Source organism: Brassica napus, chromosome A9 (assembly GCF_020379485.1).
Source record: "Brassica napus cultivar Da-Ae chromosome A9, Da-Ae, whole genome shotgun sequence".
NCBI lineage: Eukaryota > Viridiplantae > Streptophyta > Magnoliopsida > Brassicales > Brassicaceae > Brassica > Brassica napus.
In genome coordinates, this window is record NC_063442.1 from 3,657,574 (window position 1) to 3,672,180 (window position 14,607).

At 33.7% G+C, this 14,607-nt stretch overlaps 3 protein-coding genes and 1 long non-coding RNA gene across 6 annotated transcripts; 1 reads left to right on the forward strand and 3 right to left on the reverse strand.

The window, feature by feature from the left end:
* Window positions 1–4,550: 4,550 nt before the first annotated feature.
* LOC125577719 lies at window positions 4,551–6,330 on the reverse strand. The gene is made up of 2 exons (XR_007316117.1): window positions 5,170–6,330; window positions 4,551–5,045 (listed from the first exon to the last, which is right to left on the reverse strand). It is a non-coding gene; the product is annotated as an uncharacterized LOC125577719 (long non-coding RNA).
* A 415-nt stretch (window positions 6,331–6,745) lies between these two features.
* Window positions 6,746–10,451, reverse strand: LOC106364035 (cytochrome P450 71B13-like). 2 transcript variants are annotated; one of them, XM_022691658.2, is made up of 4 exons: window positions 9,458–9,562; window positions 8,764–8,959; window positions 7,530–8,413; window positions 6,746–7,450 (listed from the first exon to the last, which is right to left on the reverse strand). In XM_022691658.2, exons 3-4 carry the CDS (start codon window positions 8,403–8,405, stop codon window positions 6,836–6,838), a joined length of 1,491 nt encoding a protein of 496 aa, XP_022547379.2. In that variant the 5' UTR covers window positions 8,406–8,413; window positions 8,764–8,959; window positions 9,458–9,562; the 3' UTR covers window positions 6,746–6,835. The 2 variants fall into 2 exon arrangements, with proteins under 2 accessions (XP_022547379.2, XP_013659136.2); XM_013803682.3 differs by lacking the exon at window positions 8,764–8,959 and having other exon boundaries at window positions 9,458–10,451.
* A 351-nt stretch (window positions 10,452–10,802) lies between these two features.
* Window positions 10,803–11,736, forward strand: LOC106365910 (early nodulin-like protein 3). The gene is made up of 2 exons (XM_013805425.3): window positions 10,803–11,221; window positions 11,298–11,736. Exons 1-2 carry the CDS (start codon window positions 11,032–11,034, stop codon window positions 11,639–11,641), a joined length of 534 nt encoding a protein of 177 aa, XP_013660879.1. The 5' UTR covers window positions 10,803–11,031; the 3' UTR covers window positions 11,642–11,736.
* A 19-nt stretch (window positions 11,737–11,755) lies between these two features.
* Window positions 11,756–13,732, reverse strand: LOC106365909 (nuclear nucleic acid-binding protein C1D). 2 transcript variants are annotated; one of them, XM_048739408.1, is made up of 6 exons: window positions 13,447–13,732; window positions 13,296–13,351; window positions 13,096–13,150; window positions 12,262–12,342; window positions 11,960–12,169; window positions 11,756–11,919 (listed from the first exon to the last, which is right to left on the reverse strand). In XM_048739408.1, exons 1-6 carry the CDS (start codon window positions 13,670–13,672, stop codon window positions 11,882–11,884), a joined length of 666 nt encoding a protein of 221 aa, XP_048595365.1. In that variant the 5' UTR covers window positions 13,673–13,732; the 3' UTR covers window positions 11,756–11,881. The 2 variants fall into 2 exon arrangements, with proteins under 2 accessions (XP_048595365.1, XP_013660877.2); XM_013805423.3 differs by having other exon boundaries at window positions 11,756–12,169.
* Window positions 13,733–14,607: the final 875 nt, after the last annotated feature.

A 14,607-nucleotide genomic window follows, 5' to 3' on the forward strand; every position in this document is an offset into this window, starting at 1 on the left:
TATTCTAGGATTACCTAATCTAGACTTACGGACTCTAAGTTAGGGTTTAGAGTTAATAGGTAAAATTTTTGGGATATAGTTTCAAATTAAAAAATAAAATTAAAATTTTCAAAATAAAAAGAAGTTATTTTGGTATTTTTAGTACTATTTTTATGATAAAAATTTAAAAATGGTTATTTGACAGAATTGATATTTTAATATTAACATATTCATTTAAAAAACATGGAGAAAATAGACTCAATTATTGAAGTCTTTCACTCTCACCACTGGTATAAGAGGAAGCCTGATTAGAAATTAGGGAGCCAAAACGTTTGTTCTCTAATGGTGAAAAATTTAGATAGGTTACTGAGCGAAAAGTCTAATTGAATTTGGATGAATACAAGTTTTTTTTATATCTATGGCGTTAGTCAGTTAGTCGTCATGTTATACATTATTTGTGCTCATTCTAGCAAAATACTTATAAATATTCATTAATTTGGTAGATAAGTTTGAACCAGAAGTAACGGTCATGAGAAGTTGCGTAGTTATCAAAGACAATGTGCTAAAAGCTATGCGTTTATATATGATAGTTATTAAGGTTGAACTATATGAAAACAAGGTGCTAAACGATGGATTTACAAATGATAGTTATTACGGTTACATACTGCTTCAACTATATAAAACCAAGGATAGCATTAACTCCACTGAGTAAGAACCGGGACAAGTTGAAGTGGAACTTTCTAGGGAGACACAAGCCCATACGATTCTTCAAGATCAACATCTTCTATCTCCATCCCTTCTGGAAGCTTCCAATCAAATCGATAAAGAAGGTTGATAAGAGTCAGGTGTGCCAAAGCCATACCAGGACACATCATACTTCCGCTACCAAACGGCAACAACTCAAAGTTCAAACCCTTGTAGTCAATCTCATTGTGTTAATAATGCGACACATAGAATTAATAACTAAGTTACTTTCAAACGGTATAATCTTTTTTTCGGATGAGCTGGCATAAGTTTTTTTTGTTATAAATACTAGGGCTTTTCCTGGGCTACGCCCGGGTTATTTTATAATTTTTAATTTAATTTATGTTTTTAGTATTTTTATTTGAGTGTATACATATACGATGGTACTGATTATAAAAATAAAAATCCTCAGATAAATATTAAAAATTTAAATTATTTCTGTCAATCAAATTTAAGAGAATTAGAACTCAAAATTTATTATTATTATTATATTTTTGATTGAGGGTCATATGAAAAAAACGGTTAAATTGGCAACTAATTTAAATTTGGAATAATTGAGTTTTTATTTTTCTACTAACAATGAATTTTTACTTACGCTATTGAAAATTAGGTTTTCTTTTGCATTGATCCTTGGATTTTCATTATATAATTAGTATCTATATCGATTTGTTTTTATCTTTCTTTAGAAAGTGGTGGAATTAGAAACAATTGAAATACAATGATTGAAGATACAATGGTCATGAGATGAGTTGTAAGAATCATGTCATTATTTTCTTTGTCATGCGAGAAAGAAATTTAGAACAAAATATCCTTGATAATATTAGTATTTTGCAACATCGATTTCAGTATTTGTTATGTTTCTTCTCCAACATCTAGATGAAATGAAGAGAGTCTTGGGATGATTTACTGAGAAAACCGGTAACCTTTAAATAACACATTTTACCGATTAAATCTCCAAAACATTATTTTAGAAGTGATTTGCTATGTGTCATTACTGTATTGATTTCGGAAAAGAAAATGCTGACATGTTATTTTAACTATGATGACATGCTTTAAATTTAGTTGTGGCATGTATATTTATATTTAATGTTGATTTATATTTTTGGTAAGTTTTTAAAAATATGTTAATAACTCATAAATCATCATTAATATAACAATAAATAATACAATAGTAGGAAAAAAATGCTGTTCAAAAAAAGGAACAAAAATATTATTATAATTTTAATTTTTTAAATATTTTTTATATATCATGTAATTTTTACTACAAATTATTCAAAATTTTATGCCATTTTTTTTTAAATTGTAATTTTATAATCTCAATACCATTAGTTTCTTATTAATATCTACAAATTTTAAAATATTATTTAGTTTTTTATTTGAATAATTATATATCTAACCAAACTTTCTTTTAATTTTATAGAATTTGATTTAATATATTTTAACCAAAAGAAATAAATAAAAACCTTTTCAAGATTATAATTTAAATATATTCATATCTATTATTATTTGAACAAAAACATATGTATTATTACATATAAATTTGAATAAAAAGTATTTATCTTACCTTACATTTTGCATATAGTTAAATTAAGATTTAAAATTAAATCTATATAAGAGTTTGGTTTTATAAAATAGTAATTTACGCAATACTATAAGAGCACTTCCAAAAGTAGTTTTTTTAAAATGGAGTTCTTAAGTTACATATTAATGTATGTATATATAATAATTATTATTTAATTAATTATATACTAAAATTCTTGGAAATCCAATCAATAATATGTTAAATAAGATATTATTGGTTTTTTTTCCAAGAATTTTAGTATACTTTTATATACATACACCAATATATAACTTAACAACTGCATGGTAAAAACCCACCATCGGAGTTGCTCCAAGGTTCGTCGTAAGCATAATGCTTCTTATAAAATTTAAGATGGGTTCATTGGTATAAGTCTAAGCGTATCTTAAGTTAATTATTATTACATGTTTCAAGAAAAATTTCAGCGTACAATATAAAGTTGAATTAGTATAGAACATATTTGTAACCAAGAAAGCAAAAACAGTAACCATAGCAATGTAAAATACTTTCAGAAGTTGGCACTTAATAAATGACACTCAAATTCTTGACAACATTATAAATGACCCGTAGTTAGATGTATAATACTCAGAGAATTTAACAAAAATTATTCACAAATAAGCTGAATTGTTTTGAACTCCGACTGTCGCCAAAAAAAAAAAGTATTGAACTCCGACTCGCAAGTTCTTGCGACGGTACATCAAGAGACACAGAGATGACTACTCATATGCATATCGTAAATATGAATTGAGAATACTCCGCTTTTGTAATTAGAAATCAGGTCATTCTACAAAATACGTATCTCTTAATCAAGTGATGAATATATAAGGGCTTGGCTCACAATACTGACTTGTAAGTACAAAGCAAACATCATTTCATGTTCATTGCCTCTCAAGTCTCTCACATGGAACGTTCTCTAAAGAAAGAACAAAGAGAGCTAGTTATGCCTGTGTGATGGAGAAGTTGACTGAAGAAAAAGAAAGAGAAAGATTGTGTATATTTTAGATACCGGGAAGAAGTTGGTTCTGTAAGCAGCACAAAAGAAAAAGATGGCCACTAAAGCCAATAGCCTCCAAAGACAATGCCAGTTGCAAAGATTTATTTGATTTTCCAGCTATCTGGTGTAGGAGAAAGCATGACTTTTTCCTTTGAGATAGTCATGATTGTACATGTGGAGCAGTTAACATTTAAAGCACTTGGAGGAAGTTTTAAAAGAGAGATACTCACTGTCCATATTAAAGCAATGAGCGTGAACCCAAACCATAAAAGAGGTACAAAGAGAACGTAAACAGGAAGAGTTGAAGATGTTTAAAAATACATGCAAGGTTGTTTACTTTCCACTGTACGAATGGTGATTGAGACTGCATAAATCTGTTATAAAACAACATGGGAAAACAAAGTGAGATTGGAGAAGAGATACAGTGGAAAACTATAGCTTAAAAGAGAGCACTGACTGTATAGCTCATTATTCTTTGGAAAATAGCTTGAGTGGTTACAATGCGCTGATGATAACACTGAGTCAAGGCTTCGTGAGAACAATATCAGAAGCGCCTCGTGCAGCATCTGTAGCAGCAGCAACATCGATACCACTATTGGCTCTCTTCAAAGCAGGAGAGCATCCATCACCAGTCATCCTAAATATATGCTTCAATTCTTGCAACTTCTTCACAATCTCGTACTTTTTCTCTGGCTGAAACATAAACAATAACATCGCTGTAGAGAGAGAGAGAGATCATGTTCATGAACAAAAAAAAACTCTTCTTAACCAACCTGGGAAGACAGCAGCAAAGGCATCAACATTCTCAATCAACTGTTCAACGGGAACATCAGCTAGGCTTTCGTCTTTGTGATTACTAAGTAGAGAAGCTGATGCTGATGGATACATGTTTGATCCCATACCAAGCCTATGTCGAGTCTATTTGGCAATAGCAAGTTGATCCCCTATAAGAAAACCAATACTACATAAGATTAAAGCCAAAAATAGAAGTAAATAGACAGATATTAACCAGTCATCTTTATGTTTATATTGTATTACAGTATCATGTCTTGGAGGACATATGTTTCAATTAAGGCATGCCTGTCCAGAAGAAGTTCTTCTTGGTGTGAATGGTCAGTGAAAGATATGTCAAACTCAAACCAAACCATTGTGAGTCAGTAGATTTTATGAAAGCAGACAAAGTGAATCTCTCTGATACCAACCCTTATCTCTTTGTGAGCAAGTATTCTAAATTTCCAACCATAACAGCATCGATAGCATCTTGTTTTCACAATGCTTTTGAGACTACATAAAATTACAATATGAAACAGAGCTTATAACCAATTATACAACACCAATATATCCTTGAAAATTAACTGAATATAAAATACATCAATTTTTTTGAAGAACAAAAAAAAAAATTGAGACTTCAGATAAGATCAGTCTCACACGATCAATCTGCTGTGTTGTCAATGTGGTCTTTCCTTTTCGGCCTGCTCAAATCACTGTAATAATTCTCTAGGGCGGTGGACTTTTCTTGGCAGCATCAGAAATAAAAGGCAAACTTTTTACCTTAATACCGGCGGGATCCCTTTCCTAATCAACCTATTTAACGTGGTCGGAGAAATTAGAGAGCAGGAGATACGCTTCAGAAGCTATACACCGATACGACTCTAGATTAGCTTTATTGTATCTTCTTGTGTAACAAACTAATCCAACACTGATACGACTGGATCAAACCTTAAACCCATGGATTAACATTTCGACCAACTGCAAGTAATAGTCAAACAGTACATATGAGTGACATGAGTTAGTATAGTTTATCGTTATTGGTTCTGGTGTTTCAAAAAAAAAAATTGTTCCTAAAGAAAAAAAGATTGTTATTGGTTCTTACCTTTGTCCCTATTTGAGATAGTTTCCTTTAATTTCCTTTCCTGAAGCTTTGGTATTGACGATTGTGTTGAATCTGCAAAAAAAAAAAAACTAACTCTTGAGTGGCGTTAGTGATTAAATGTGGATCCGTCGTATTCATAATCTGACCGGAGAATGCAAAGCGGCGTCGTAGGAGGAGACTGCAGACTCGAGGAAGAAAGAAAAACTCATGGTTTATGAGACCATGATAAGCTGATTTAAAGCTTCAGATCGGCAGACGTTTTGGAAAGATCGACAGATGAAAAAAAGCCCAAACCTAAACCAAACAAAACCCACACACCTAAGTCCATTCTAAACAAATTTTAAGCCCATATCCAAAAATGAAATGTTTTGATTGGTTGAATATTTTTGATGACGTGGACAGCTTAGAATTTGAGGGTATTCCCCTTTTAGTATTGTATTGATATGCTAAAGCCGGATATAACTTATAGTGCGACACATAAGATTAGTGACTAGGCTATTTTGACGATTTTTCCATTAAAATAGAGTTAATATCGTATGATATGCTAAACCACATATCATATATTTCATCTTTACTTTAATTAATTCCAAAACTGAGATATGTTTTAGTTTACATAAAGATTAGTTCATCAAAGTAATTTTGTATTTAGAGTTAGGTTATCAAATTAGTGAGCAAAATATGAAGAAAATCAAGAATATGACTACCCTCTTATCCAATTGTTTGATTTACATATTCATGGTAGTGTAACTAAAACCAACAGAATTATTAACAAAACATTTAATTTACTCTCCTTTACTATAGAATTTAATTTCTTCCGGTCCCAATAGAGAGACCATATTAAATAACCGTTAGGAACATCAGCAAACACCATTAACTTCTAAGACTAACGGTTAGTTTCTTCTTCTATATATATATATAGACTCAATCCTTTATTTACAACATAGTTCAAATAAAACCACATCAGTCTCATACACAACATCAGTCTCATATACAAGCCTTTTCTAGGCATGTTTTAAATGGCCCATTTGTGGCCCAGTCAAATTTACTTCCAGTATAGATTTCTCTTTGGCTATTAAACTATAAAAACATTCATTGAATTATATAATTAAAATTTAAATGTGAAAAATAAATTATCAGATATAACATATTCATAAAAAAAAAACTATGGACAAAATACACTCAGCTATTAAAGGTCTCAAGTCTTTCACTCTCACCAGTGGTCTAGGAAGAACCTAATTAGAAATTAGGGAGCAGTTTGACCCCAAAAAAAAAAGAAATTAAGGAGCCAAAACATTTCTTCTCTAATGGTGAAGAATCTAGAGAGGCTTCTTAGCTAAAAATCTAATTGAATTTAGATGAATATAAGTTTTTATATAACTATATAGTGTTAGTCAATTAGTAATCTTATACATTATTTGTGATCATCCAGCAAAATACTTGTCTGTCATTAATTTGATAGACTAGTTTGAACCATAAGTAACGGTCAGGGAAAGTTGCGTAGTTATCAAAGACAATGTGCTAAACGATGCATTTATTACATATAATAGTTATATAGGTTACATCTTGAACTAGTATATAAAAACAAGTGCTAAACGATGGATTTTACAAATGATATATAGTTTTATTAAGGTTACATATCTTGAGCTATATAAAACCAAGGATAACATTAACTCCACTGAGTAAGGACCGGGACAAGCTGAAGTGGAACTTTCTTAGGAGACACAAGCCCATACGATTCTTCAAGATCAACATCTTCTATCTCCATCCCTTCTGGAAGCTTCCAATCAAATCGATAAAGAAGGTTGATAAGAGTCAAGTGTGCCAAAGCCATACCCATCCCCATACCAGGACACATCCTCCTCCCGCTACCAAACGGCAACAACTCAAAGTTCAAGCCCTTATAGTCAATCTCATTGTCCATGAACCTCTCGGGTATGAATGCTTCTGGCTCATTCCAAACGTTTGGATTCCTGTGAACACCCCAAATGTTGACATGGATCCATGTTTTCTTAGGAACGTCGTAACCCGCGATCTTTATATCCTTTGAAGCCTCTCTTGGGATTAGAAGTGGGACAAGTGGGTTGATCCTTACCGTCTCTTTCATCACCATTTTGAGATACTCGAGTTGTTCTATATCTTCTTCTGTGATGGTGTCTTTGTTTTTGATCACTTCTCTTACCTCGGCTTGTGCTTTCTTTAAAATTCTTGGGTTTTTGATCATGTGTGTCATCGCCCATGTTATTGTGTGGCCAGAAGTGTCTATTCCAGCGATAAGAACATTCTGAAATTAAAAAATAAAATAAGACAAGATTAATAAATCACGTTGTACAACATGTGAAGAATGAAGTTACATTACTTACTAGAAGAATCCCTTTGGTGTGGTTTCTAGTAAGTTGATACTCTCCAAGTCCAGCCTCTCCCCTTTCCATTTTGAGAAGCAAGGCAATGATATCATCTTTAAGACTCTCATCTTCCATATGTTGCTTTATAGAATGTTCGAAAAATGCATCCATTGCCTTGTAAACCTTCTCACATTTGCTATGTAACCCCGTGACCCTATCGATGATTCGACCAATGATAGGAAGGTAATCAGCTGCTGCGAAGCTCCCCAACACCTCCATGGTTTCTCGAATGACTTCCTCATACGTATCCTCGAGTTTGCTCCCTTTGAGATTTATCCCAAACCCTACTCTGCATATCACACTTCCAGACAGTTTCATTAACGTGTTGCTCAAGTTAACCGCGTTCCCCAATGAAGCAGACTCCTTTACGAACTCGACCAAGGAAGCAACTTCTTCTTCTCTTACATGTCGAAACGATTGCACCCTTTTCGCCGTGTAGAGCTCAAGAACCGTCATCTTTCGTACTTCCCTCCAGTACTTGCTATAAGGAGAGAAGGCTAGGTCGTTCAAGTTGTACGAGATTCTTGCAGCATACGTCAAGTACGGTCGCGAACAACAATCTGCGTCGAACGTTTTTAAGACATCCTTCACTGTCTCTGGAGATGACGCCACAACGGTAGGCACGTTTCCGAACTTGAGAGACATGAGAGGTCCATACTTTTCAGATAGTTCGAGCATGGAACGTTGGGGTTTGGATCCTAGTTGATGCAAGTTTCCAATTATGGGAAGTCTTGGTGGTCCAGGAGGTAGATTCTTCTTTGTCTTTCTCATGTTCCTTGCAACGAGTAACGATGCTAAGATGACGACAGCAACAATGATATACCACATAATCATCTTGCTTCCTACACAGAAAGGGACAGTTTATACAAAGTCAGTTGATCTTCATAAAAATATAACAAAAGGTTAGTGATAGATACCCAAAATAAATATGTTATTAAGTGAATTAGATTAACCAACTAAAAAAGGCATGTTACGTGAATTAAAAGTACAGAACTAGAAAAAAAAAAGTACAGAACTAGAACCACCAAGCATCACTCTAGCCGTACGTCAACATCAGATCGATGATTCTGAATTTTATTATAACACTCGGACAGGGGAAGGACACACACATACATACTCGAGAAACTAAGCGTTTCTTCTACAGTATTGAGACATAATATAGATAGAGAGAGACTGAGTTCGGTAAGATTACCTTAGAGTCTTATACTTTATGCTGAAGATTTTAGAGAAGAGCGAGATAGAGAGTATTTATTTTACTTTGTTGTGGGATGATTGTGTTACATGAATCAGGTGGTGGCAACATATTTATGTACGGGGGTTGTGTACTTGTGTTACACGCGGCAGGAGGTTCTTGATACACGTAGAGAGCTGTTCGTCACCACTATTATCTATTTGAGATTGGCATCAAAGATTTAGTGATCCACTTGTTATTGTATAACATTTTCAAATAGTATAGTTTTCTGCTTTGTCTGATGATGAATTGACATAGTTTTTTTTGGTTATATATATAAGCTAAGTAATGGTGCGACAAGTACGATTAGTGACTAAGCTTTTTTTAAATAGTATAGTTTTTTTTCCGATGAGCTGACATATGTTTTTTGGTTATATATATATAGGCTAAAGCCGGATATCACTTATAGTACGACACATATGATTATTGACTAGGCTATTTTGACAATTTTTTTCTTTAAAAAATAGAGTTATCGTGTGATTTTCTAGACCACATATCATATATTCCTTCTTTACTTTAATTAATTTCAAAACTAAAATATTTTTTAGTTGGCTAATGTCTCACATAAAGATTAGTTCATCAAAATAATTTTGTATTTAGAGTTAAGTAGTCAAACTAGTGAGCAAAATAGGAGAAAAATCAAGAACATGAATACCTTCCTGATGACAGAAATCTCCAGAGGATCTTTTACTCAAACTGGTGTATCGTCTCCTCTGATGGCAGAGGCTTTGGCGATTAGAGAAGCTCTCTTGCATGCTTCCACGCTCCATTACAAACGTATCTGGCTCCGTTCAGATTCTGAAGGGCTAATCACAGCCATCAACTCGAATCTCCGATCGATAGAGCTATACGGTTTTTTGTCGGATGTCGATTTGATTATCTCTTCTGCTTTCCTTTTTGTTTCATTCTCCTTTGTTTCATGTAATCTTAATGGACCGGCGGACTTTCTGGCTAAAACCAGCCTTTGTATGAACCTTTTTGAATTGGGCCCTTAAAAGCCTTTTCCTAATTAGTGAATCTTTTCAAAAAAAGGAATACCCTCTTATCCAATTGCTTGATTAAATGATTCTCAGATACTTTATAATTGAATACATTTAATTTATACTCTCTTTTGCTATAGACTTTTATTTTTTCTGATTCCAATAGAAAGATCATTTTTAAATAACTGTTGGGGTAACAGCAACCACCATTTACTTCTAAAGGCTAGTTTCTTCTTCTATGTATACATACCCAATCATTTATTCACAGCAGAGTCCAAATAAAACCACACCAGTCTCATCTTTTTTCTGTTTGTCTCATACACAACTGAACTTATAATGGCTCAGAGAACTCTAACTTGTTGTCTATTATCCTTCATTTTGTTGTTGTTGGCTCATCTTGCCTGTTGCAAAGAGATTCTGCTCAGAGGCAAACACACTGCTTGGAAAATCCCTTCTTCACCCTCTGATTCACTCAGCACGTGGAGAGCTGTTCGTCACCACTATTATCTAATTTAGATTGGCATCAAAGATTTAGTGATCCACTTGTTATTGTATAACATTTTCAAATAGTATAGTTTTTCTCTTTGTCTGATGATGAATTGACAGATATAAGTAATTATGCGACACATAGGATTAGTGACTTTTAAATAGTATAATTTTTTTTCGATGAGCTGGCATAGGTTTTTCATTATATATGTATATGCTAAAACCGGATATAACTTATAGTGCGACACATAGGCTTAGTGACTCAGCTATTTTGACGATTTTTTAAAAAAAAGAATAGAGTTAATCTCGTATAATCTGCTAGACCACATATTATATATTCTTTTTTTACTTTAATTAATTCCAAAACTGAGATATGTTTTAGTTTGTTAACGTCTCACATAAAGATTAGTTCATCAAAATAATTTTGTATTTAGAGTTAAGTAGTTAAATTAGTGAGCAAAATAGGAGGAAAATCAAGAATATGAATACCTTCTTAACCAATTGTCTGATTCACAGATTCATGGTAGTGTAACTAAAACCATCAGAATCATGAACAAAACATTTAATTTATGCTCTCTTTTGCTATAGAATTTAATTTCTTCTGGTCCCAATAGAGAGACCATTTTAAATAACCGTTGGGAGCAGCAGCAAACAACATTTACTTCTAACGGTTAGTTTCTTCTTCTATATATGCAAACCCAATCATTCATTCACAACAGAGTCCAAATAAAACAAAACCAGTCTCATACACAACTTAACTATAATGGCTAAGATAACTCTCGTTAATACTTCCTGTCTGTTATCCTTCTTCTTGTTATTGTTGGCTGATCTCTACTGTTGCAAAGAGATTCTGGTCGGAGGCAAACACACTGCTTGGAAAATCCCTTCTTCACCCTCTGACTCGCTCAACAAATGGGCTGAGAGTTTGCGGTTTCATGTTGGAGACTCTCTCGGTGAGTTTTTGCAAAATCTTGGTTTTGTAACTTTTGAAACTCTTTGTGATTGTGTGTTTATGCAATTTGTGGACAGTTTGGAAGTACGATGGGGAAAAGGATTCGGTTCTGCAAGTGACAAAAGATGCATACATTAACTGCAACACCACAAACCCAGCAGCTAGCTACAGCAACGGAGACACTAAGGTGAAGCTAGAGAGATCTGGACCTTTCTTCTTCATCAGCGGCTCTAAGAGCAACTGTGTCCAAGGCGAGAAGCTTCACATTGTTGTCATGTCTTCTCGTGGTGGTTTCTTCACTGGGGGCTCTGCTCCTTCTCCTGCACCTTCTCCTGCTCTTTTGGAAGCTCAAGCTGTTCCTCCTGCAACTGGTTCTGCTTCTTCTTTGACTAGTAGAGTTGGGGTTTTGGGATTTGTTTAATTAGCAATCGTTTGTCTGAGTTTACCTATATAGACTTTTGTTTAGATTCCATCTCTGCTAAAAGATTCTTTCATCTATGAGATTGTTTTAAAATTCGTTTGGCTCTTCTGAATATATACTAGACGAAAAGCTTCTTGATAACCATAATGGCAATGTACAACATACATCATCCCTAACTAATAGATCCCCCAAAAGAAAACACACCATCAAAGATGAGTTGAGAGAATAAGAAGAGGTTTATTACTTGGCCAAGAGGTTTATTTCAGCATCATCTGAACCATCAGCTGCTGCCATTAGAGGGTTCAGCATCATCTGAACCATCAGCTGCTGCCATTAGAGGGCCCTTCAAACCATCTTCATTGTCACCATTATTAAGCTCACGAGCTGCCTTTTCAAGAAACTCTTTTGCAGTTGACTGAACAGACTGTCTCTCATCTGATTGACATTTCCTCTTTTTAGCAGCTGTTTCTGAATAGGTCATACTTGATTTCTCTCCTATACTCAGGTCTCTGATGTTTTGCTTTTGAGCTGCATTCATTTACCAACGATTATTAGAGAAACATGGATATATAAATGAAAAGGGACAGGTAGGAGCAGAAACTGTATATAAAAAAGCTTACTAGATGTATGATCAGGCAGAGAGTGTTCGATGAAACGGGTTGCTGCCTGACGGTTTAAGACCGTAGTGGGACGCAACGGCTCTAAGATACAAACAGAGAAACGTATAAGAGATCACCTGGTGGATAAGACATTGAAAGGTAGCAATCTAGTCTCTAGCAAACCAAGATAACAAACCAGTCCACTCCCCCCAACTTCAGATCGTAGACAAGAACAAATAGATTCAAATCAAGAAAGGAAGTGGTTCTTGTCGTAAACAAAGTTGAAATATCAATCCATTTGAGGATACAAATTACACAAAGGAAAAAGCAAAAAGCGACAAACAGAGAATAGCAAACCAAGCAGTTTTTCTATACTAAAAAAAAAACTCAATACACTAAGGGTGTCCCAAAAGGAATGTAAAACTTTTTGATAGAAGCAATTGGAAGTTTAAGAAGATAGGTAGATAAAATAGTCAAGTGACGACGAGCTAATCCCAGGACAATGCATTAGGCGCGAGAGAAAGTATGATAAGCCTTCCAATGGAAACACCACTTGTATGATACATAATCTCAACAGTTAAAGGTCAGAGATGAAAGTCCAGAGGATTGCGTTTACCGAATGAGAAATTTGCTACACGAATGAAGCAGTTCTCCAAATAAAAGAGAAAGTTAGACAAGTTGTGTTGTCCACAAGACAAATAGACAAGACAATCACCAATTCAAATTGAAACAAATGGTTATCTAACAAAGAGAAACAAAAGTGTTGCAAACCCCAGATACTCAAAGCCCTCACTCAGTTCAACAATCTCACAAGTAACAATTTTTGGCATCTCAAACACTGAAATCAATCTTTACCTTTACTTCGATCCATACACAGATGAAGCTTCTCTCTGTACACGTTTAGCCTCTCCTGAAGAACAAAAAAAAAACAATACTACCATCAACAAAACAGCCAAAAAGATACCTTTTTTTAATTTGCATTTGTAAAGAGTCCACAAACACCAGTTAACTAAACCTAACAAGATCATATCCAAAGACACAAACTTTACACGTACAATTTCAGATTTCACACGATGATCATCGGGGTTCACACCAGTACACCTCAGCCTCACTGGAAACACAAACCCACTAAAAAAATCATCTCAAAATGAACAAACTTTACGGATTAACAAGAAAGAAGAAGGAAGGAAGAGGGTTACGACTTACGAGTGAAGATCGTCGTGGCGGCTTCGGCGAGCAAGTACATAGTCTTAGCCCTCTGCAATGGCTGCATTTGGGCAAGAACCTCTGGCTTAGCTAAAGACGTCATCATCTTCTCCAGCTGCGGTTTCAGTTTCTCTAGGTGCGATAGTGTTTGTTTCACAGCCTCCGTAGCTGACTCCGGGACAACTCCTGCGGCGGCGCTTCTACTTCCTCCTCCACCTCCTTCCATCTTGTTCTTGATCGACCGAGAATTGGAATGGAATTACAAAGATGGTGTCAAACTCAGTCAAACGTGGGCCGTTGAAGGGCCGAATCACTTTTTTAAGGCCGTTGCGTTTTTTTTTGCTGTTCTTGGGCCTTGAGGATGAAAATGCTTTTAAAATAATTTTCGTTGAATTATTTCTATTAAATGTGTAAAAACTGGATTTAAGTTAATATATTTCTTGTAACAGCATATTTTTAGTTATTATATAGTTTTTTTCAAGTATCCATTTTATTCAATCAGATTTTTATTGATAAGAATATCTTATATTATCATATTTAACTTATATAGAAATTAATACATCTCATCTTCTTTTTTAACTAAAGAATCAATAGAAATTATGAAATCTAGATATTTTGTAATTTTGATGAGTAGATAATTTTTAATGATGATTTGTGACTTGTTTGAAAGGATAATTACTTGTTGTAACATTCACTAAATAAAAAATAAAAAATTCGAAATTATTTAAAGGGCAATTGTCAATAATAGCACCTTTTGAAGTTTATGTCTCAAAAATAGCACTAGAAGGAGAAAGTCACAAAAATGACATTCATTAAAGGATAAAATATCCATAATACCCTTGGTTTAAAATTAAATAAGCAAACAAAAATAAATAAAATAAAAATAAAAAAATGAAAAAAAGAAATTTTTTTTTATAGTTTCTGATTATATGTTTTCAGATTCGAAATTTTTATAATTTTTTTTTCAAATTTTTTTTATTTTTTTTTCAAATTTTCTTTTTATAATTTAAAAATACTTTTTGAAACTGTTTTTAAAATTTTTATTTTTTATTTTAGAATTTATTTTTTATAAAATTTTAAACCCTAATTCCAAAACTCCAGCCCTTAACTCTAAACCCTAAGGTTTGGATTAACTAACCCAAGGGGTATAAGTGTATATTA